The sequence below is a fragment of the Pogona vitticeps genome, chromosome 5 (assembly GCF_051106095.1).
Source record: "Pogona vitticeps strain Pit_001003342236 chromosome 5, PviZW2.1, whole genome shotgun sequence".
NCBI classification, from domain to species: Eukaryota; Metazoa; Chordata; class Lepidosauria; order Squamata; family Agamidae; genus Pogona; species Pogona vitticeps.
Window position 1 is genome coordinate 20,937,241 of NC_135787.1, and position 23,979 is coordinate 20,961,219.

The window sequence follows — 23,979 nt, forward strand, 5'->3', positions numbered from 1 at the left end:
GTTCATTTATTCCATTTCTTCCTTTTCTTTCCACTAAAAAATAATACCCTACATAGCTAACAGATCTACACAAGTAAAAACAGGTTAAAAAACAGACTTAAAACAGAAACTAAACTAAAAACAAGTTAAATTATAAAACCATTGAACTCATAATTTAAAAAACTTTAAAATAACCAAAATAATCAACAATAATTCAGAGGAGATGGCCTGAAATGGCTTTTTATCAGGTCCCTTTAAGATCTCTTATGTATCTTTAATAACAAGTTTTACTTGGTATATGTTTTTGTAGCCTGTAGTCCAGCTCCTTCAGATGTATCTCATCTACTGCTTCAGACTACCTACTTGGACTACCTACTTTAAAATTATTGAATACCCTCTAATACATTACAGATAAAAACGGATACACTTTTAATATCTCTAGTTCTCATTTTCAGGACCCCTATCTGACCTTTTCTGATGATTGTGTATTAGTGAAAGATTCATTAAGCTTGCTTCTTTTTTTAAAATCATAGGCACATTTCTGTGTTATGCTGCATTGTTTTGATAATTTTTAAAGAAAAAAAGCATGTTAGCTACTTAGAAATTCCTATCTGGAAAGAAAACGAGATAGATTTTCTTTTCTCCAAATAGCTGCTCATTTAGCTTTACTTTATGTGTGGTTAAGTTGCACATAGCTGTCGTCAGCAACTATTCTTGTTTGTATCGGTGACACTATTTTTTATAATCTTTTTTAACAGTTTAGTTTTCCCACTGAGGACATATTATCTCTATGCAAAGACTGGAGTAGAAGCTGATGAATGGATCAAGATATTGCAGTGGAAGCTGGTAAGAGTGTCTATTTCTCAGCGTTACATTACTCTTTCTTAATTTTTTGTGTGTAGTCCCCTTACTTTCTTTATGATGACAGACTGCATTTTATGCTGATAAAGAAGTAAGGCAGAAACCTCCCGTTTTAAAAAGGAACAATGAATCTTTGAAAAACAAGCATGGAAGGTTGGTAGCTTAATGGTAGAATACATACCAACTTCAGTCTTTCAATATTTGATATCTCTAACTAGTACAGGGAAAATTCTTATTTGAAGCCCTGGAGGGCTGCTGCCAGTCCGTGCAAATAATACCGAATTGGGTGAACCCGTGCTGCAGTCCACTATACGTAAAACAACTCCTTTTGTTTGGATTTCCAAAAGCCCACATTAATGCTGTAATCACTAGTGCATGGTGCAAGAGTGGGGACTATGTGGTACTCTGGATTCATTTGAATTATAGTTGCATCAACCCTAACCAGCATAGTGTGTAGTGAGGAACTATGGTAGTTGCAATCCAACAGCATCTGGATTGGAGGGTCATGCATTGATGTCCTCTGAACAAATGTGATTTCTGTTCCTATTTGTCATTTCTTCACACTGGAAGAAAATACACTGATGCATTTGCCCTGAGCAGGGCAGGACTAGGGTTGCGAGGGTAGAGAAAGCTCTGGGGGTTGTGCTTACCAGGCTGCCATTGGCCATAGTTTCTTAATACAGAAGGACACCCATATCCATAGGATTGGTATCTGCAGTTTCATTTATCCAGATTCTGAAAACATTAAAAATATTAAAAGAAAAAAAATTATTTCCATGATGTAATTCCCAGAACTGGCCACTAGGTGATGCCAGATAGTTTGCTATGTATTGGGTTCACCTATTACAGCAGGGGTGTCAAACTCAAATTCATCGGGGGCTGCATCAGCAGTTTGGTCCCCATCAAAGGGCCGGTTGTATCTGTAGGTCCTTGCTGTGTGTGCGAGGCTGGTACTCTTAACATGTATTATTTAACACTAGATCTTCAGTACGAATAATATACAGTACGTGATTTTTTCCCTCCCTTCTGGGTTCCCTCCAGCCAGCCGCTTTTTTCCCTTCCCAATTATGCTGAGCCATTCATAACATAAAAAGGTATCCATCGCCTCATCTACACACAAGCATCTGTATAGATGTATCCACACATACAGTACAGGCACGAAACGTTTGGATTGTGTATTTCCCTACAAACCCCTCTTATAAACCACCCAAACCTAAACTACATTTATTTACCCGCGAAATCGAGGAAGAGGCTTCGATTCAGAGCAGGAAAGGCCTCTCTCGTCCATCCTTCCTCGCCCAAAAAACCCCCCCAAACCCCCGATATTTTATTTTAAAACCAACCTCCGTCCACAGCCCAGCCGAATCCGGGCAGGCCGGTCGGAGGGATGGGCGGGTGGGCGAAGAAAACAAGGGAAAGTGCTTCTTTCCCTCCCCCCCAACATACACACACCCCACTTGGACGACGCAGCCCCAAGGCCCGGGCGCGCCCCCCCGTCCCCTTCCCGCCTTCCCCACACGAGGTTCACACTGACTCCCCCCCAAATGGCTCCCTCCCTCCCTCCCTCTCTCCCCGTGGGGGCTCCGGCGGCGCAAACCGCCTCCCAACCGCCGCGGCCTCCCCTTCCTCCTCCCCCCCACCGAGCCCGGCGCGTGGAAGGCGGCGGCCGCTCTGTGGGCCTTCTTTCTCTCTCCCCATTCCCTTCTCTCTCTTCTTCCCCCGAACTCCAAGGCCAGGCCTCCTCCTTCTCTTCCTTCTCTCTGGGAATTCTTTCCCCTCCTCTCTCTCTCTCTCTCTTCCATGAGGGGAATCCGCCTCCCGCGGCCTAGCCCGCGCCGGAGCCTTTTTCCCTCCTCATTCTTTCCCCTCACACACACACACCGATGCCTCCCTCAGAGCCCCTCTTTTCTCTTTTCATCCCGCCCTTCTTCCTTCCTTCCTTCCCTCCCTCTCCCTCCTCCGTTACCTTTCCGAGGGGGCCTCTTGCGCTTTTCCTCACACACACACACGTGCGCTGTGGTGCTTTCCTTTCTTTCCCCCCTTTTTTTCTTCTTCTTCCCTCCCCGACCCTCTTAAGGCGGTGAGGTGATTAAAGAGGGTCGTGCCTCTCATCGCCTTTCGGGCTCGTCCGTTTGTTCCTTGGCTTCCTTCCTCTTCTTCGCCCTTTTTTCCCTCTCGCGAAGCCGTTGGGCGGGTGGGCGGGCTGAGGGCTGAAGGAAGATGGCAGAAGTGCGGCGGTTCAAATAGCCGTAAAAGAAGGCGAAGGAGGGAAAGGCGAGGCTACCACTAAAAAAAAAAGGTGGGGGTGGTGGTTGGGACCCAAGCGCAGGCGCGGAGGCACGCGGGCCACAGACAAGAGGCCGCGCGCGGGGAGGCACGCGCGCACTCACAATGGAGGGACACCGAGCGTCACGTGACGGTGGAAGACCCAACAGAGGGAAGGCGCTAGATTCCTCGTCTGATGGCTCCGCGGGCCATCAGACGAGGTCTGGCGGGCCGGATTTGGCCCGCGGGCCTTGTGTTTGACACCCCTGTATTACAGTATCTGCAGTTTTTGGCATCCTTGAGGTGGGTGTGTTAAAACCAATACCCCAGAGTCCTCCTGTACTATGATATGGAGTCCTACTGTACTATGTTTGTTGAGATTTATGAGATAGTCCTACAACACTTTGAGGCTAAAAGGATGAAGGTGGTGAGGACGACTTGGATGAAGTGCAGAGCACCACAGCTCTGCTGTGGCAACACAGTGTGGCTGTTTTTCAAGAGTAAACCTAAATCATAAAAGATTATGTGGATTAATTCTAGCAAAAACAGATGTATGCCTCTGGGTGCTCACCAGAGTTTTTTGAAAGAGTCCCTCGGAATCAGAGTAAGAGTCCATCTAGCTCAGCATTGTTACAGTACACAGTGTGGCTGTTTTTCAAGAGTAAACCTAAATCATAAAAGGTTATGTGGATTAATTCTAGCAAAAACAGATGTATGCCTCTGGGTGCTCACCAGAGTTTTTGGAAAGAGTCCCTCGGAATCAGAGTAAGAGTCCATCTAGCTCAGCATTGTTACAGTGGCCAACCTGATGCTTATGTGAAATCCAAAAATATCCTCAATCCAGACATCATGACCAGTTGTAAAGGATGATAGGAACTGTAGTCCATTGGAGTCCTGAAGATCTGAAGGATATCAAGGATTGGGATGTCTGTAGGAGAGTATGGGAAAAAAAAAACTCCAAATAGAAAATAGGTTCAGGGGACAGATCATGCCACAGAAGAACAAGGTGTGTTTGACCAGTCATACTAGGAAAAAAACCTCTCTTTGTTCTAATCACTAAATAATTGGATAGTGGAATGAACTATCATGGAAGAGCTGTAAGATTCCTGCATCAGTATGGAGTTGGAATTGACCCTTGGAATCTGTTCCAATGCATTGATTATATCACTAAACACTGTGATCTGGTTGATTGTACCCATTTTTTTTTACTGTCTGCTGCCATATTGCTGGTCCTTACTCTCGGAAAAGCACACATTAAAATATAGACATTTTTAAGCTGCCACAATGTCTTTGTCATCTTTACTTTTTTCTTTTTGTTTTGTGTTTCTTGTTGGCACACTTGCACAGACTAATATGGCAACCACTTCAGATTCACAGTTGGCGTTTCTTAACCAACCTGTTATGAAAAAAGAGCACCTTCAATATGAAATGTGTGCCTAATACTGCACATAGGAAACACATTGCTCATACTGGTACCACTAGTTAATTGGTACAGGGAATGTGTGGCTCTCTAGATGTCAGCTTGTAGTGGCTGTCTCTTACCAGCCAACCAAGCCAGTGGTGAAGGAATGTGGGAACCACAGGCTAATGAGAGGGTTGGCAGGGAATGCTTCTTAAGCTGAACCGTTAAGACAAAAATGAAAACAGTCACACCATAATGGAGGCTTTAATGTATGTAGTACATTTCTTCTTTATCAATTTACCTTTCATTTATGTAACTCAAAATTCTTTCCTTTTTTCTTTTGTCTAGTCACAGATAAGGAAACAAGCCCGTGAGCGTGATGCCACCCTCAGACCCTAGCTCTTTCAAGATCCTCATAGGTTCAAATGAATGCACTGTCAAACCCAATACAAAGAACCTAAGAACAGCTGTTTGGTTTAGACTATCGAGCCCAGCACTCTCTTGCCACTAGACCACTCTGGGTTGCTTTCCCCTCAAGAAATATGTGACCTGTGGTAGAGATACTGATCCTTTCCCCTGACATCTGATAAGTAGAAGATTGTTGTCTTGACTATATAGCCACTGATGAAAATCCATCGATTTTTGTAACTCTCTTTTCATGTCATCTTAGCTGTTGAGAGCAGTAATAGATCTTGATGTGACCATGATGGATGTTTCACTTTCTGTGGTCACCTGCAATAGCACCAGTAGGAGGAAGAGGTGTCGTGTATTCCAGTCTTCGCTGCTGCACATCTCTTCTGCCTATGAGAACAGTTCCACTGCATCTGCCGCACAGGAATATAAAACTATAATCTCACGGAGTTTTGAGTTTTACAGCTCGAGCCACAGAGTGGACTTTGATTAGGTTCATCCTTTCACATTTGGCAAGCTTTGCATATTCTGAGTCATTTCCATTATGTTCTCTGGCATAAGGTATTGAAGTATGTGTATATAAATTTTAAGGGAAACCTATGAATTGCAAGCAATTCTGAATGTATATTCAAGAAAGCTGTGTAATGTCTTGCTCAATCTTAAGAGGAACCAGCTGGATTACACCAAAGCCTTATCTGGACTAGGCCAGCACCTAGTTTCCCACAGTGAGCAAACAGAAGCTTAAAAGAGACCCAAAGACAGGGTAGGGTGTAGGTTTAAATTGGCATGAGTGTGTGGCATAATAGGGTGTCCTGTGCCAGTTAACTCAAAACCTCTACCGTAGAGTTTTAAAGGCCAGTGTCAAGGCACAAGGCATCACAACAGTTGTGCTTGGGAAGAAAGGGCAATGATAGTGTTAATATGCATTATGAAAGCATCTGCATATGCACATGAACAGGTACAATGAGGCATAGTATTAAGAATACTGATCTAATAACACCTATGCAGTAAAATAGCTGGTGGGACTCACCCTACCATGTTAAGATGCTCCTCCCCACTTTTTTAACCCTTGTACAAACTATTATTTTTATTGTAGTGTTTTAGTGTGCCTTCGAATATTTAATGTTGTTTCGTGTTGGAAGTGAAACATTTCAAAATATACTGTGACTACAGGGGGCCCTTGACTTAAAGTGGCTCACTTTACAAACCCCACCTTCCCATTTTACCGCCATTCCAGTATTTGCTAACACCTCTCTCCAAGCATCCAAAACTCACTTTTATGACCATTGTGGTGGTCATAAAAGCGCCATCAACGGGTGCACTTGCCTCACCAAATGGAACACCAAAAGAGTAGAGATGGGTGTGGACCACTTAGCAAGTTAGACAAAGGAGATGGGGTGGAAAAGTGAGGAGACAGTGTAGGTTAGAGGGAGCAAGCAAGCTATAGAGAGAAGATACGAACATTCTCCAGGAACCAAACCTCAGTTGTAACATAGAGCCTAAGGAGAAAAGGGTTCTACTTACAATGGTTTGCTTTTAAATGGCTGTCAGGTTGTAAGTGTGGAGGCCTGCTAGATGGGGAATCAAGAGTATATGCACACAATCAGACTGTAAGTGGAAGGTGTTTGGAAATTCATATTGAGAACAATTGTATCATGTATTTTGTACCTTTTGTGTAGCGTTTCTAATAAAATGAAATTTTTAAAAAACCCATCTCATTCCTGTCTGTATGGGAGGGTAACTAAAGCTTCCTGTCCCACTTGCTGTTTGTATTCTGGAAGTGACCGGCATTAAATTGCAAACACACCTTTACGAATATAGTTTTATAAAAATTTAAAATGTAAACTCAGCCCATTACCTGAAAACAAATTGGTGCCGTTTCCCAAATCATATTTTTATTTCCTTAAAATATGTTGTTTTGTCTTCACAAAGCAAAAGAAACTAATACTTCAAAGACAGCTCTTGGAGCCATAATCCTGTTCACTTATGTGATTGAGGGCAGTTGTGTAAGCAGGCTCCCCTTCATGTGCTCAGTCTCAGACTGGTTGCAGAACTGGGCACTTGACTTATCGTGGGGTGGGGGAGCTGCCACAAAGGAAAAACAACAACACGCTATGCAGTTGCCTTACACCATTTTTTCTTAACCGGCTTAAGGCACAATGTGCTTTATCCAGACTTAGCTGTACTTAGCATAGACTAGTAAAAGTCAATGGAACTTAACTTAGTCATCTTCATTGGTTTTGGTTGGTGTGAAGTGCAGCAGTCTAGACACAACACAAAGTAACCTCTCACATAATCATGCATATAAACATCTTTAATTATAATTATAGGTGCTCCATTTAGACACACAAAATCAGCTACTACCAGATGGTGGAAGGGAATGGACTAAACATGAATGTTTTTCCAAGAAAAAAATATTCTTCATCCTTATCTTCCACATGGTACTACTTGTCATTTTCACTTTGAACACTATTAATTGCTCATGAACTGAAGATACCTCTCTGCTTTTGCTTGGCTTATTTCACTTTGCTTTGTATTCGCAAAGGCTTTCACGGCCGGGATCTAATGGTTGTTGTGGGTTTTTCGGGCTTCTTGGCCGTGTTCTGAAGGTGGTTTTTCCTAATGTTTCGCCAGTCTCTGTGGCCGGCATCTTCAGATGAAGATGCCGGTCACAGAGACTGGCGAAACGTTAGGAAAAACCACCTTCAAAACACGGCCAAGAAGCCTGAAAAACCCACAACAACCATCTCTTTGCTTTTCTTCACTCAAGATGGAGAAATAGATGCTGAAGGAACATAGCATAAAGATTTAAAGTGCCTTTCCGCATTTACAGCATTTGTGAAAAGCAATTGCTAACGTGCCTCTCATTTGCATTGCAATCAGAATCACTTTAATCATCACCCCTATGTTTGCTTTTCTCATGTGACTGTGGACACTAAGAAGTGAAATGAAGCTCATTGTATACTTACAAAGTACAATTGGGTGTCTGGTTGTATTTATTTTGAACGAGAGAACTAGAACTGCAACAAGTTCTCAATTTTTAAAACTATGATCCTCATGGAGGCAAAGGTAGTGGATACATTCCTGACTTCCATTATTCTTCATCAAGAAATAATTTGCAATGACAAGTCAATGCAACACTCAAACTCCTTTTGCATCTGCTTAATAAACAATTCTGCATGTAAGATCTAGGGTTTTTTTTTAAGGCAAGTACCTGGGAGTGTTTCAAAGTGAAGACAGAAGTTATAATATAGAGATCTATCTACAACACGCCAGATAACATAATGCCAAATGTTTTTTTTTTGTCCACAATGTGCAGACAAACAACCAAATACTTCCTTAGTTTCTTGAGTTTCATCAGGATCAGATGCAGACATGCAAATATCTCTTTCAGCAGTTTCCTGCTGTAAAAAGAAGTGCAACTGCTCCATAGCCATATCTGTTTGGACACGGCTTGATCTCTAGCTCACAGCAGAAGCTGGAGGTTGCCTTGTTAACGGCCACAGTGCTTCCCTTTGCACAAAGGGTGTGTTGCATAAATCTCAGAAAAATGAAAGGTGTATAACATACAATGACATGTGGGGGAAAACCAAACAGATTTCTGGCCCCTGTAGGTTACCTATCTTTGTAGACAATTACTGCATGACTACACTTATATAATTTCCCTCCGAGTAGAGCTGAGGATACCATGGACTGTCAGAAAGATGAACAAGTGGATCCTAGATCAAATCAAGCCTGAATGATCTCTGGAGGCAAAAAAAATGTTGAAACTGAGGCTGTCCCACCTCCTTTTCACATAATGAAAAGACAATAAAGCTGGGAAAAGTGGAAGGCAGCAAGAAAAGAGGAAGACCAAATATGAGATGGGCCGATTCCTTAAAAGAACCCACAGGCTTGAGTCTAGAAGAGCTGAACAGGGCTACTGAAGACAAGATATTTTTGAGATTGCTCAATCATATGATCAGTATGAGTCGGAGGTGATTCGATGGCATATAACAACAGAACTTACAACTTGCCAGAACCTACATTTTTTTTCTGGCCATATGTGTGTGTTTGTGACCTTCAAAGATTACTGAGCTCACAAACTAGCAAAAGCCAAACTTTTTCATTTCATCCTTTGATGATTATGTTCGCCTGAACTTGAGAAAAACTGTTCAGAGTCAAAAGTGTAGTTTTGTGTTGCGTGTCTTCGCTGATAATAATCCACAAATATATTTTCACTTTCATGTTTTATATCTCCAAGCAAAAATGCGACCCCAATTGATATGTAAGTGAACTATAATATAGATGTGGAAGCTCCTTCTCTGGCAATCATCAGACTACGCATCTCACCCACTCTTTTATTTGGATTTGTTTTGGGACAAGCACAGAAAAATGAGCCAGACAAAGGCCACCATTAAGCATACTCAGACATCAAATGGGAACCAGGATGAAATGGGAGATTTCAACCATAACACTTTACAGATGGATATGAAGAGAAAACACACTGATTGGCTTGGTCTTTGTGTCAAAGAAGGCTGAAGAAGTACAGAACAGAACTGCCGTGAAAGCGTTTGCAGAAAGGTATCTAACTCAGGTTATTGGTATTTAGCTCTCCAAACATAAAATCAGTCACTGATTGTTTATCAATACTAGCAAATTCTCAAGCATATTTCATTCCAAAATAGTGTGAAAATACATTTCCTTTTCCCAAATTATAGCATGGTAGTTCAGAAAAAAAAATGCACCATGACAGTGAGGGGCGCTGTGGGTGGCGTATTTTGTATAGCCTGAGGTTAACTCCACAGGAGTCATTAGATGGTCCCCACAAGACCCCACAATTCAACCAAAGCAGCTGCAGCCATAATCTTAAGTCTCCTTTTCTTACCTTAGCTTACATCTCTCGTCCTTACTTTAGAAACATACCAATATTTCACTTCAGATTCAGCACTGTGTACAATTTTAAAGTTTAGAATAATAAGAGATAATTGGAATTTCCTCCAAGACCGCTGTGATGGGCTGTTGAAATCATCTGCCTGTTTGGCTGGAAGAGAGGCTGCGCTCTGGGGATTAGCCACAAGTTAAGAACCCTCCACAACCTGCCAGAGCTCTTCAAACAAGGGAGCAAGTTCTTTTTCCAAGTTTATGATTAATCCTACAAAGAAAAATGGGAAGGGGGTGGGGGAGAGGGAAGAACAAAATCTGTTCACACTAGGGAGAGCGATTTGTAAATAAGAATGGCTCTCCCTCCATCAAGAGAACTAGAACTAAATATTTCACATAATGAAAATTCTACTTCAGCTTCTTTGGTTGAGAAGCAAGCACTACAAGAGAGGACATCCTCATGGCTGATCGGTAGGTTCTATACAGAGCACTTCAGGCTACAATACTGGCAGCACAGAAGCTTTTACTCCACTTTTGCTCTAGTGCTGAAACCAGACACTAAAGCATGAGTTTCTGTCTCTTCTCCCCCCCATTAAGTCACCCCCTTAAGAGATTCTCCTGGCTCTCTCAGGCTGAGAAAGAGGATAGACAGAGGAGGTGATTATCACAGTTTACAGAAGAACTACTCTGGCAATCTAGAGCTCTTAATATATACAGTGGCGCCTCGCAAGACGATTGCCTCGCGGGATGATTAATCCACAAGACAATTAGTTTTTGTGATCACTGTTGGCACTTCGCAAGACGATGTTTTCCTATGGACAATTTTTGCAAGATGACAATTTTTCCCCATTAGAATGCATTAAATAGATTTCAATGCATTCCTATGGGGAACCGTGTTCCGCAAGACGATGTTTTCTATGGACGATTTTCGCAAGATGATGTTTTTTCCATTGGAATGCATTAAATAGATTTCAATGCATTCCTATGGGGAAACGCGTTTCGCAAGACAATGTTTTCACAAGACGACATTTTTCATGGAACAAATTAACATAGTCTTGCGAGGCACCACTGTACACACATTTGCACTAGTAGCTTCACTGCACAGGAACTAGAGCAATGCAATTTTATCTGTTGATGTGTAGAACTGTCTGTCTGTGTCCTTCCAGCCTTGGCACATAACACTGCTAAAACTGTTTTGTTACATGCATTAGCTTCTACCACAACATCTACAGACCTGGTAAAGGAACTGCCTACCAGTTTCATAAAACTGTAATTTAAAAGACCTTTGAAAAACCAGGCATGCTTTACATTTTAAATCTATCATGAAGACTGCAGAAACGTCTCATGCTCTAAACATACCTGTATTGGCGTTGCTGCTTGCAATGAAACTCACCACCAAAGGTAACCTATTGAACTGAACAACCTATGAGAAAAGCAACACACTGATTTCAGAATCCAACATATAATAGTTTTGTGACTGATAGTTCACAACTTTGTCGTGTATATAATCCAGTTTAGCAGACCAGAAATAACTAGCAATTCAATTCAATTCATTGTCATAGAACATGTATACACATAAAATGAAATTCACACTCAGAGACCAGACCAAAAACACCAACCCACCCTCATAACAATCCCTAAATCCCAGAAACCCCGCCTAAAGCTCATAGTAACCACACAACATACAACACAATGGACCAAGTAATAGTAGTACAGTCCAACAACTCACTGCTGGTAATTCTTAACTTCCTTTTTACGTGCAATTATAGCTCTAGGATAAAAACTGTTCAAAAAACGTGTCGTCCGAGTTTTAATTGCTCTGTATCTTCTGCCGGAAGGCAACAGTTCAAAGTTGTTATAAACAGGGTGGGAAGAGTCTCTGAGAATATTTAATGACTTCCTCGAGCAGTGAGATGTTGTCCAAGGTTGGAAGCTGAAGTCCAATGATATTCTGGGCAATCTTAGTAATTATCTGTAAAACTTTTTGGTGCATTTCAGAGCAACTCCCATACCATGAGAGGATGCCATATGTTAGGACACTCTCTATGGTACTACGATAGTAGGACAGAAGTAAATGCTGAGATAGATTTATCTTCTTGAGCACTCTTAGGAAGTACAGCCTCTTCTGTGCCTTCTTCACCAGCATATTAGCATTTATAGACCATGAGAGGTCCTCTGAAATATAGATACCTAAAAATTTTAAACTACTAACCCTCTCCACCTCTTCACCATTTATGTACAATGGTAAATATACATCTCTCCTCCTCCTAAAATCAATTATACAGTGGTGCCTCGCTTTACGATTGCCCTGCATTACGACGAAACTGCATTACGACGATCTTTTTGCAATCGCAATTGCGATCGCAAAACGATGGTCTGAATAGGGGTTTTTCGCTTTGCGATGATCAGTTCCCTGCTTCGGGAACCGATTCTTCGCAAAATGACAATTTTTGGACAGCTGATCGGTGGTTTCAAAATGTCCGCCGGGTAATTAAAATGGCTCCCCGCTGTTTTCTGGGACGGACTCCTTGCAAGAAAGCCACTGAAAATGGCCGCCCTATGTAGGATCTTCACTGGATGGTGAGTTTCCAAACCACTGGAATGCACTGAAGGGGTTTCAATGGGCTTTTTATTTTCGCATTACGTTTTCATTCTACAGCGATTTTGCTGGAATGAATTAACGTCGTAATGTGAGGCTTCACTGTAAGTTCTTTAGTTTATTTATTTATTTATTTGATTTATACCCTGCCTATCTGGCCTAATAGACCCCTCTATGGTGTTAAGTGTAAGATTATTTTGTTTACACCATAGTGTCAGCCCTTGTACTTCTTTTCTATAAGCAGTCTCATTGTTCTTATTTATAACCCCCACCACTGTCGTATCATCCGCAAATTTAATAATTGCATTGGTGTTATACCATGGGGTGCAGTCATGTGTGTACAGAGAATAGAGAAATTCTTGGCTATTCCTGCTATGAAAGGGGCAATCATCAACATCATCATCTTTGAACTGCAGAGCTGGAAGGAACCTTATGGATGATCGAGTCCAGCTCCTCTAAAGGAGGCACAATGGGGAACTGAACTCCCAACCTCTAGCTTCGCAGCCAGAGACCTAAGCCATGAGTTATCCAGCAGTTATTTTCAATAACCTTGATACAACACATTAAATACACAAACTTGAGATACTGTATCATATATTACTATGTGAAAACAGGATTATGGGGAACAAAAGTGATAACCATGAAACCATCACTTCCACCAAGCAGAAAAGCACATAAACAGTGCAATGTTGCCCAGAGATACAGAAACCATCTAAATAGATTCTGAAAGTCAGACAAGAGAGCTTCTGTTATAAACAGAGAGGTCAAACAGAGGGCAACCAAATGACCACCCAATAAAAAGCTTAAAATCTTGATGCTTCCAAATTTGTTTGCCAACCAATTGCTGAACTAATGCCTTACCTGATATGTGTTGTAGTAACAGATAATACTCTTGTTCTTGGAAAGTCCCAGTTTGCTGCCCTGGTCTGTTGCAAGTGCGAAAGTTGACAAGAAGCCAGGTCGAAGAGCATGCTCTGGAGCATTATCATTGGCAACTAGAACAAGAGAACACTTTCTATCTGGTTTCCATATACATATTGCAAACACTTATAATGGCAAGCAAAACCTTGTTTTCTTGGATAGTATCATTCATGCTCCAGCCCATACACCACACCCTGACCCTATAAAACCACAGATGAATGCAAATGGAGCATGCTTTTAAAACAATAAAATATTCTCAAAGCCAAGATCTTGCAATTAGAGGGCATGGGCAAGGGAAGACATGGGGATATTACATGTGTGTGCTCACATTAACCTTGCATGATGCATTTTTCCATTAGAAATGAAATGTCTGCTGGTACATTTTAATTTCATAAAACAGCAGTATTACAGAAATGTCACAAGTTTCCTTTCTTTCAGTTCCCAAAATGTTATGAAAACTGTTGTGTTATGTTTTGTACACAGCCTTGAATAATGCTTGATATTCAGTTTCACTGACACAACACAGAAGAAAGCCAGCTCACACCCAATGTGCCAAAAAAACAGCTGACAAACAGCTTCCTCGGTCTTAGTATTCCTCCCCCCCCCCCCCGCTTTCATAGTCAGGAAAATGCATCTGGAGGCGAACAAGAGAAGGGAATGGCAAACTCAATGTAAGGAAAGAGACCATACCATTCCTGCACTGGGTTTTGCAACTGTATGCTCATCTTAGGTTTTACATGGTATGTTTTTAACAAATGCCCGAAGTTTATAAAGTCTATTATATTGTAGCTGTTTACAGTGGTGCCTCACTTAACAATTACCTCGTTAAATGACGAATCCGCTTTACGATGGTTTTTTTGCAATCGCTATTGCGATCACAAAACGATGTTCCTATGGGGAAAATTTGCTTCACGACAATTGGTTCCCTGCTTCGGGAACCGATTCTTCACATTACAACGATCTAAAAACAGCTGATCATCGGGTTTCAAAATGGCCACCCGCTGTGCAAAATGGCTCCCCGCTGTGTTAAGGACAGATTCCTTGCTATACAGGCACCAGAAAATGGCCGCCCTATGGAGGATCTTAGCTGCACAATGAGGTATTTCGCCCACTGGAACGCATTAAACGGTTTTCAATGCATTTCAATGGTAGTATCTAGATTAGGAGTAGAAATCATGAAACTTCCAAGCTGATTTTTATGTTCCCTGCAATTGATAGCAAACAAGGAAAAAAAGATACTCATAGAAATCACTAAGAGTGACAATTCTCCCCTTAAACATGATGTAATGCCATATCCTATGTTTTTCAAAACAAAGTGGATTCCTGGTCATTTTTAGTTCAAGGTGGGTTGGAGCAGCTTTCAGTGAGCTGTGGTTATGGCAACTGAGTTGCTGGGGTCCTGCTGCTTACATATACAAAGTTACCCCCTTACCTTTGATAACAGGCACACCGTCTCTATCTGACACTACAATAGCATGAAGCCCTTCAACACTGGAAAATAAATAGGAATAGACTGCTCAGGAATCTCTGGACAACAATTTGGGGCTCAGCTGCCAGCTGTTTTGACCATTTATTCAGTCTTTATTCATATTGAAGCACTGCACAATTTAAAATTATGGATACACATGAAAAATAGGTAACATTAAAAACAAATTAAAATGTTAAGATAATTGCACTGTAAATTTATTCAGTAGCTGATCAGTTTAACGAGTATAACTGTTAACCAATTAAAAATATTATCAATAGACTTCACAACAGAACCAGAACATATTAATATGAAAAGCTATCTCTAGCACTTTGCTTCAATCAAGATACAACACTCTGAACAATAAACAATCTTTCATGTGACTGAAAGATTCAAATAACTCTTCCTAGAACGTGGTGCGAAGGTGCCAGATGTAGGTCCAACTCTGATGAACAGATTTTGACCTACTAAGATTGCCCTGAAAGCCTACGTATTCCACCCAGAGTTCAATGAAGGAATACTCAAGAGGAGTTTTAGCATCTTCATGCAATGTCAACATCTTTGCAGCCACTGAGTAGCAGAAATTTAGCACTGCCAAAACTAATGCTGCAGTCCAAAGAACAAGTGCACTTGGTATGTGCTTTCCGAAAACATTTCCACATTCAAATGGGTGGCGTATATTACAGACTCCTCCTCACTCCCCAACAGTGTGCTCCAAAACATCATTTCAGAGGACCCACCAACATTGTAGGAAATATATTTAGATGTGGGAAAGGTTGCACACAGCAAGAGGAATGGCAGGAACGCATTGTTGCCCATGGAACTCAATTCTGTTCAAATTAATCTATTATAGTCAGGACTTATTACTCAAAAATAAGTCACAATTCTAGTAAGCCCATTTAAATCAATGGAACTCACAGAGTTAACTCAGCAAATTTCCATTGATTCAATGGGCCTACTCTACTGCAATGTATTATACTAAGCAAAAGAATTTCAGCCATCAAACTGCAGCTTATGTTTTCCGGCCATCAAACTACTGTAGTTAACATTTTAAATGGAGACAGTGTTGCTTTTTCTGTTTCCAGAAACAAGCCTTCAAGACTGTTCAGCAAACTGGCACTACATTAAAAATCCAGAAAGGAAAGACACTTCCTATACTACTTTATGTAGCTTCAAAGTTATGGTAGCAAAAAGCTTTGGAAGCACTGCACAATTTAAAATTATCTTCTTTCCTTCTTTTTAACTGAAACTCCATGGCCATATTGGCTAGGAGCTACAATCCAAAAAAGTTAACTGTCCAAGTTCTGTGTGGATCTCTTAATCAAATATTCCCCTGACACTGTCATTTATCTAGCCCATGGGTCTCCGAACTTTTCTCTATAAGGCCCACATCATATATATTTTGCACATTTTTGAGGGCCCACTGTCTTATCTCCTCTTCCTATGCCTGGGCTGGATAAAAAGGGAAGGTGGGCTGGATGTGGCTGGCAGGCTGTGATTTGGAGACCGATGATCTAGCCTATGGTTTACAACAAATCTGCCACAATAGTTGTAACCTTTGAGATATGTCAGGTGAGGTGATATCACAGACACCTGGAGCTATATGATTCCTGTAAGAACCCCACAAGCTTAAAGGGCTTCAAAATAGACCATTCCATGGCATCATGAGAAGAGTAGGTAGAAGAGGGCATAGAACCTTCAAAAGAGAGGCCCACCAACACGCCCAACATTTAATGCTGATGTGCCCTATCAGATGTTTTGACAGCACAGTACTCAGAATAACTTTGCAAGATACAGTGGTGCCCCGCATAGCGAGGTTAATCCGTTCCGGATTAACCATCGCTATTCGGAAACATCGCTAAACGGAATAGAAAAACCCATTCGTTTAATGCACTGGTTCTTAACCTTGGGTTACTCAGAAGTTTTGGACTGCAACTCCCAGAAGCCTTCACCACCAACTGTGCTGGCTGGGGTTTCTGGGAGTTGCAGTTCAAAAACATCTGAGTAACAAAGGTTAAGAACCACTGGTTTAATGCGTTCCAATGGGCCCCAAACTCACCATTCAGCGATGTTCCTCCATAGCGCAGGCATTTTCGTGCCCTCGGTAAGCAAGGGCAGGACGCGAAAACGCTGTGCGCGGCCATTCTGGGTCTTCCGGTGGCCATTTTGGAACCGCCGAACAGCTGTTCCCCCAACATCGCAATGCGAAGATCGGTAAGCGAAACGCTTACCGATCGTTGCAAAGCGATTTTTGCCCATTGGAACCATCGGTATGCGATCGCATTCGCGATCCCAAAAAACGGATCGCTATGCGAATTCGGCGTTAAATGGTGCGCTCGTTATGCAAGGCACCACTGTACTTATTAAGTCCATCAACTGCAATGAAAGTTGTCTTCTCAGGCCTTACTGAACTGGAACTAAGTTCCACTGTAATAAACAGAACTTATTCCCAGGTCACACCGTGAAAAAGTTTAAAACAGGGACTCAGTAGTGATCTTCTGACATGTAAAACATGGGCAGAAAGTAGGTTCCTATTACACACTTTACCTTGGTAGCTTTTTATACAAGAACCTTTTCAGCTCCTAGAAGAGGAAAAAGAAATCAGGTTTTTGCTTTTAGCCAATGATACAACACACAAGTGATCACATACTTTTTTTATTCTATATATATTATTCTAGATTCTGGAAGAGGGAAAGAAAACTCTCAAGGGGCACATTTCCTCAGGAGTAACTGGCTGAAGGCCATATGTCAGTGCTAAGAGGCAGGAGCAGATCCAAAAATGAGTAAGACTATCTTGTTTTACTCTTTCTTTTCCTACAATCTTCTTTCATCTTCCTGCTTCTTCCTCTCTAGCCACTGGACTTCCATACGAAGGAACAAAACTATTATTTATTTATTTATCTAGATGCAGAGCCAGAGGTTGGGAGTTCAATTCCCCACTGTGCCTCTTTGACAGGGGTTTGTCTAGCCGCCTAGAGTGGTCATGTTACCAGATAGGCAGGATATAAACAGAATGAATGAATGAATGAATGAATGAATGAATAAATAAATAAATAAATAAATAAATAAATAAATACATGATCCATATAGTCCTTTTCAATTCTAAATAATTCTTGTCAGTAATCGGAAGTGAAAGCTTCTGAAATCAAGCGAAGGGCTTCAGGCTGCTCAGCACCTTGACTTAAAGTAAGCAACCACTTAATTTCATAAAAATTCATTGGAATGCCCAGATATTGCATAACCATGGAGTGAAAGAATTTAAGATTTCCACCCTTTAAACACAGTAGCTTGGCTTATAGTTCAACTTCTGTCAATATTTTGTACAAATCATTCTAAACATGCATTAGATATTTATACATACATCTGCCATGCTGTTCTAGATGTTAAATTCAAATGAACTTTGAAGACCACTGGAAAAGAAAATTACACACTTTTGTGACAAGATGACAAAGTAGAAAAATTACCAGCATTTCTTCCCAGGTTCTACTATTTATTTGAAGAAGACTGTGATGCTTTCCTTAAGAAATCAAACCCTGTTCCCACAAGACATGGTAGCTCTTCAACCTAAGACACCAAACTTACAGATTTTAATAAATATTTGGTATGTAGCTGGGGAAGGAAAGGGAAGGGTGCCAAATAATATAGGCCTGTAGTCTTACTCAGCAAGTATCCTTGTGAATCTCTTTTTATTTCTTAGATTTCTATCTGAGAATGAAATGACTTTCTCTCCTCCCTCTGCACAATAAAACTGGTAAGGCTGACAAGTGACAAATTTATTTTAGCCTAACCTAAGATCATTCTTTAGAAGCTGTGTACTACCAAGGTAGGCTGTTCATTCGGCCAGCCGGCCAGCCTTGTTCGCTTTGATCAAAAGCTGCTCTCCAGGTTCAAATGAAGTGAAATTCCCAGCTCGCGGATGGGGAAAATGTGACTCTGGATGTGGTTCGCCTGCAACTCACCTCATGACTGACTATGTTGCCTAGGGCTCTTGGAAAATGCAGTACAACATCTAAATCCCCATCTTCCAGCTCCACCCAACCCTTTTAACTGGGCATGTTTGGGAACTGAAGCTGAATATTTTTACATGCTCTAAATACAGTGCTAGGATATCTTGCTTCATGGACTGTAAACAGAAACTTCTTCCTAGCCCACCCTTTCCCATCTGCTGCTCATCACCCAGTTCCCATTTCTTGCTGAGGATGATGGGATTTATAATCTGACACATAAGGAAGGCACCAGGTTGAAGCAACCCTCCCCCACAACCATGACACCATACTCTGAATACAACACGGAGCCTGCCATTGCCATGTAGGAGGTGGCAGGGGAAACCTATCTATACCACCTAATAGGCTTATCCTCATCTTGAAGTGCCAAAATCTTCTCTGAGAAGGCCTCTGAGGAAAGGGTTGAGAAACTCTTGGTCCTCCAGATATTTCAGACTACCCTTCCCATCACCGCTGACCACTGGCCGTATTGCTTAGAGATGATGGGCATTTCTGGCAAAACCATCAGAAAAGCCAAAGGCTCCCCACCCTACCCGCAAACCAGGGAAGGGAAGCTGCGAGAGGAACCTGCAGCCAAGCCCCTTGGCTGCATTGATCCCTCTTGGGGCGACCCAACGAGCTGTGCGATGAAAGAAGCAACCTGCCAGAGCCACGTCCTGCCCCTAAGATTCCCCCCCCCGGCCGCCCCAGGGAGCCCTACGACGCACCTCCCCCCCCCCCACTGTTCCCCCCTCTCCCCTTACCAACCTCCGCTCTCTTCCGGGATTAAGGTTTCAGCGGACCTTCCTCAAGCCACAGTAGCATTCCCTTTAAGTCTCCTCCGTCATGTGACCACTGAAAGCCGTAGCTGACACGTGACTAACAGTGGCTTCCTCTTTCCCCTTGTACCCCTCCCTTCCGCTTTGGCAGCCGCGCGCGACTATAGAGGTAGCAAAAAAAAGAAGAGTGCTTTCTACAGCATCTTCCCGTGCGATTGCGAGGTGGTTTTTCTAGATCCACGCTATAGCAGTGGATGACTTCGGGTAAACCTACCTGCAAAGCTGGGGGATGCTTCCTTTGAAGTATTTCTTATTGCTTCTACAAATGGGGACTGGATTCTGCCATACATTGGCCAGATTCGCCGGGCAAGGTCAGGAATGCATAGCTTTCAGAATTTAAAAGCGTTAGGGATGATTTAATTTTGTATTCTAGAGTAGCTGCTTTTGCACGCTTCCCCCCCCCCCCCAAACTAGTGCCCTGGCTGGAGATGAAAGAGGCCGTCGTCCATCAGACCTCGAGAACGCCAGGTTGGAAAAAGCTGCTGCATGCCTTTTTTTTTTGGAGGGTGCAAATCAGTGGGGTGTACTACCGAATGGGTTTTTATGACTTAGCGCCAGGCACTACTCAGGACGATTTACAGTCAAGAAAAAACAACCCATAAACGCCACACCACAAACCAGCAGTGACATACTAACGAAAATTAAACCAAAAAGAAACCTAAGATTTCTAAACGATGTATGGAACTAACTCTGGAGAGTATGCCCTTGAAAGCTTATTTAAAAGGTATTTTTAGCATCCTTTTGATGAGTAGATTTCTGTAGGATTATAAAAAATAACCTTGATTGTCGTACAAAAGGGTGGTGAGTTGTTTCCAATTGATACTATTGTCTCTATGTGACAGATTTCGGTCTCCATCTCTTTTACCTACGAACAAGTTTTCAGTCTCTTCTCAATAGGTTTCCTGCAAATGGCACACAGCTGCTGCAAAGAATGTGATAGCAAAATTGTGAAGCACATGGAATTGAGACTTGGGAGCTGAAACATTCAACAAGTTTCAGATGAGGCCAAAGGAAGAGAAACAAGTGTATAGCCGATCTGCGCACAGGCTCCTGATTTGTTCAAGTATACCAATTTATGTTGTTATCAACTCTCAAATTAGAACTGACTTATAGTTACCCTAATAAGGCTTTAAAGGTTTGATATTTAAGGAGTGGTTTTGCTAGTTCCACTCCCTCAGTGAGTTTCCATGGCAGAGCGGAGATTCAAACCCTCATTCGTCACTCTATTCACTGTACGCGCCTTCTATGCCAATACTGTGGTACCTCACAAGACGGTTTGGTCTATGGCCATGCTTCGCAAGACAGTTCCCCCCCCCCCCCAGACAGATGCCTCGTAAGACGAATACATTTCATTCATCTTGGCGAGGTTCCCATAGGTTAATGGCTGGTGTCAAATGTGGTACTAGAAGGTTACAGTATTTTAAAAAGTGACAAGCTTGGGTTAGACCAGGTCACAAACTGGTGGCAGCAGTGGGATCCAGAAATCCAGTGGGGATTTTGACAATCCAGAAGAGGTCTTGGAAGATCCTGAGTAGGGGGATTTGGAGACTTAGTAGCTGTAATTCTAACTCAGTGATGGAGTTTAGAATTTGAGAGAAAGGTGTCTGTCAACCTGTCAGAGTGCTTCTCGGAGGTAAAAGTTTGAGGTAGTTAAATAAGAGGGCTGCTGGTAAGCTGAGGAAGACTAACACATTGGTGCAGTGGTCTCCTGGGGTAAAATTTGGTAGAGAATCACTGATGAAATTTAGCTTGGAAACAGAGACACATGTCAAGATTTTAAATGCGTTTCCTGAGGTAATAGTTTTGGGGTAATTGTAAGGAAATACAAATATATGACTCATAAAAAGACTACAGAATCAGGAATTGAAATTTTTGAAACAGAACCAGCTGGTATTGAGAAAACTGTGCAAGTCATGCCCACAAACCCTATTAATGTTCCAGAGTTTGGAAATCAGGAAAATAAAAAGGGAAATTGAAAGGGAACATGTAAGATTAAGAGAGCTAGAATTAGAAAAAGGAACAGGTAAGATTAAGACCAACATGAATTTGACACAACTCCGGGAGGCAGTAGAAGATAGGAGGGCCTGGCGTGCTCTGGTCCATGGGGTCACGAAGAGTCGGACACGACTAAACGAACGAACGAAGATTAAGACAGAAAGAAATGTCCACTTCCAGTTAAGAATGAGCGAACTAGACTTGGCAACCATCTGCTCAAGAAATGAAAATGGAGCAAATAGATCTCCTCAAATAGACATGAAAAGATTTCCCAGATACTGTAAAGTGGATAATGTGGTCTCTTGTATCTTTTGAATCAACAAATGAGGAATTAGGAGTTAGATCTGATGAAAGAATGGGTTACCTTAGCTCTCAGATTTGCAGGGGCTTAGCAGAAATTTATGGGGCCACAAAGTGTTTTCTGAAGGGTTGCAGGTTGCTTTGTATGTGTTGTAGCCTTTGTTAAATAATATTTTCCTTGACCTTTCATTTCAGAGAGGGATATTAAAATTAGGGTGTATATGTATGTATGAGAAAAAGAGCCTGGGGGCAGATCTGAGTACATCTCCACCATCCATCCCCCAAGAAAAGGGGGTCCAGAATGAGATGAAAGAGATGGGAACTGAAGAAGGAACTGGGAGATGGGAGACCGCTAGAGAAGCAGGGGGGGGGGAACCAAAAGATGGGGAAAGGAGAAAGACAGTTACAAGAGCAGAAAAAGAATGGACAGTGATTCGTGAAGGAAAAAGAGTGGGAGAAGAAGTGAGGGGGATAGGAACAGGAGAGAGGGAGGGGAGGGAGGAGTCAGAGGCAGGGAGGGAGAGGAAGATCCTGCACCCAGGATGGGAAATGGATCTGGATTTTAAACACATGACCCATTAATGGGAGAAATTGATGGTGTCATGTGAAGAGGCTGGCAGGAGATGAAGAGAGAAGGTACCCCAAATGCCATTGTACTGGGCAGAGAAAGAGGCTCAAGAGTGGGGAAGAAGGATCAGAGAGGAGAGGACTAAGATAGAGAAGGAAAGAGAGAGATGGATGAACGACTCCAGGTCGACAACATATACAGCTCAGGAACCTGGGGCATCCAACTCCAGGGAGATGAGCCCGCAAGCACCCGAGACCTTTAGGGAGAACAATTGCCCGTTGCTGTTATCACCAGAACTGGCAACAATGGACTTAGAGATGGAAGGTGTAGGAGGACTTTGGGACCACACTTTCGAATTGTTAAATGTTAAGGTTGACTTTGTTTTCTTGAGGTTCCTGAAAGCATCACCTGAGTCTCCTGTGTCTAATCTACCATTAGGGATGGATTAAGCCATCTTTAAAAAAGAAAAACAGTCCCTTTGGGAGAAAGAAGCCTCTACTTTCTGAGAAAGGATTAATTTACCCAATTCAAAATACCTTTTAATGTAAACATGGCAGGGGAAACACAGGTCACTTGGCTATTATAAAAGGGCATCATGACTCAAAAACAGTTGGGAATCACTGCTCTACGCATGTGGTCAACCCAGGAATGTGTTTGATTGGCATCAGCATCAAGCTCACAAGCCCTTCCCCACAGAAATCCACACCGGTATCCTAAGTAGCATCGTGGTTAGCGGGGGAGAGGTTTTCATATTTGGAGCACTGGCAAATAGGTCAAGACAGTTCTCTTGAGATTTTTTTCACCTATCTGAAAATGGGCATATGCAAAGATAATATAATAATATTAATAATATAATAAGCCATCATAGGTTGTTACTGTTTTTCCTATTTTGTATGTTCTTAAATGTCTGAAGAGATCTGCTTTGTAAGTTTTCCAAGGAGTGGTATTTTTACTCCTTGAGTCACTAGCATTCCAAAACCACCTTTGCTTCCCTTTCTGGCCAAGTACACACAACGTACTGTTAACATTCAGGCCTCATGCATAGAAAACTGAACTGAGAAGAGGTGTATCTTCCTGTAAGGATTCGATAAAATTTTGACACAGGATTCCACTAGTAGTTCAGTTCTTTCAAAAGAAACAAAACTGAAGGCAGAGCCATGTTTAACTTATTTAATTTTAATTAACTTCTTTCATATAGGGAGCAGCATCAAGATTTAGAGAAACAGTAGTTTGACTTTGAAGATAAATTACAGAGTTTACCAAAATATACTCATCCAGATAACAGCCATTTCAAGTACAGCTTTTTATGCCTTTAAATTGTAAATCTTAAATGGTGTTTTTTTAAAAAGAAAATGATAGTTTGAATGGCTTGTTCACTCATCTTCTCCACAAGTTGCAGCCAGTGAGGAGAAAAATCAACAGTGTCTATATAGGAATCTTAGAAATCAGATTTTTTTGCCTTTTTGTTTGAAATACCTGAGTACTAAAACTCTTCTTAAAAATTAAATGCTCTTTTGATTATTTCTGC

General features: G+C 41.8%; 2 protein-coding genes across 3 annotated transcripts in view; one reads left to right on the plus strand and one right to left on the minus strand.

The window, feature by feature from the left end:
- DAPP1 (dual adaptor of phosphotyrosine and 3-phosphoinositides 1) overlaps nucleotides 1-10,072 on the plus strand; it is a 43,243-nt gene extending 33,171 nt beyond the window's left edge. For both annotated transcript variants that reach the window (XM_073001875.2, XM_073001876.2), the window contains exons 9-10: nucleotides 738-825; nucleotides 4,856-10,072. In XM_073001875.2, the coding sequence (XP_072857976.1) occupies nucleotides 738-825; nucleotides 4,856-4,906 (139 nt within the window). In that variant the 3' untranslated portion in view covers nucleotides 4,907-10,072. The remainder of the gene's footprint in view (nucleotides 1-737; nucleotides 826-4,855) is intronic.
- Nucleotides 9,245-21,618, minus strand: LAMTOR3 (late endosomal/lysosomal adaptor, MAPK and MTOR activator 3). Its single transcript, XM_078394620.1, has 7 exons — nucleotides 19,518-21,618; nucleotides 18,128-18,176; nucleotides 17,314-17,348; nucleotides 14,734-14,792; nucleotides 13,242-13,375; nucleotides 11,141-11,204; nucleotides 9,245-10,052 (listed from the first exon to the last, which is right to left on the minus strand). The coding sequence occupies exons 2-7, from the start codon at nucleotides 18,134-18,136 to the stop codon at nucleotides 9,979-9,981; spliced, it is 375 nt and encodes a 124-aa protein (XP_078250746.1). The 5' UTR covers nucleotides 18,137-18,176; nucleotides 19,518-21,618; the 3' UTR covers nucleotides 9,245-9,978.
- Between the last annotated feature and the right edge of the window lie 2,361 nt (nucleotides 21,619-23,979).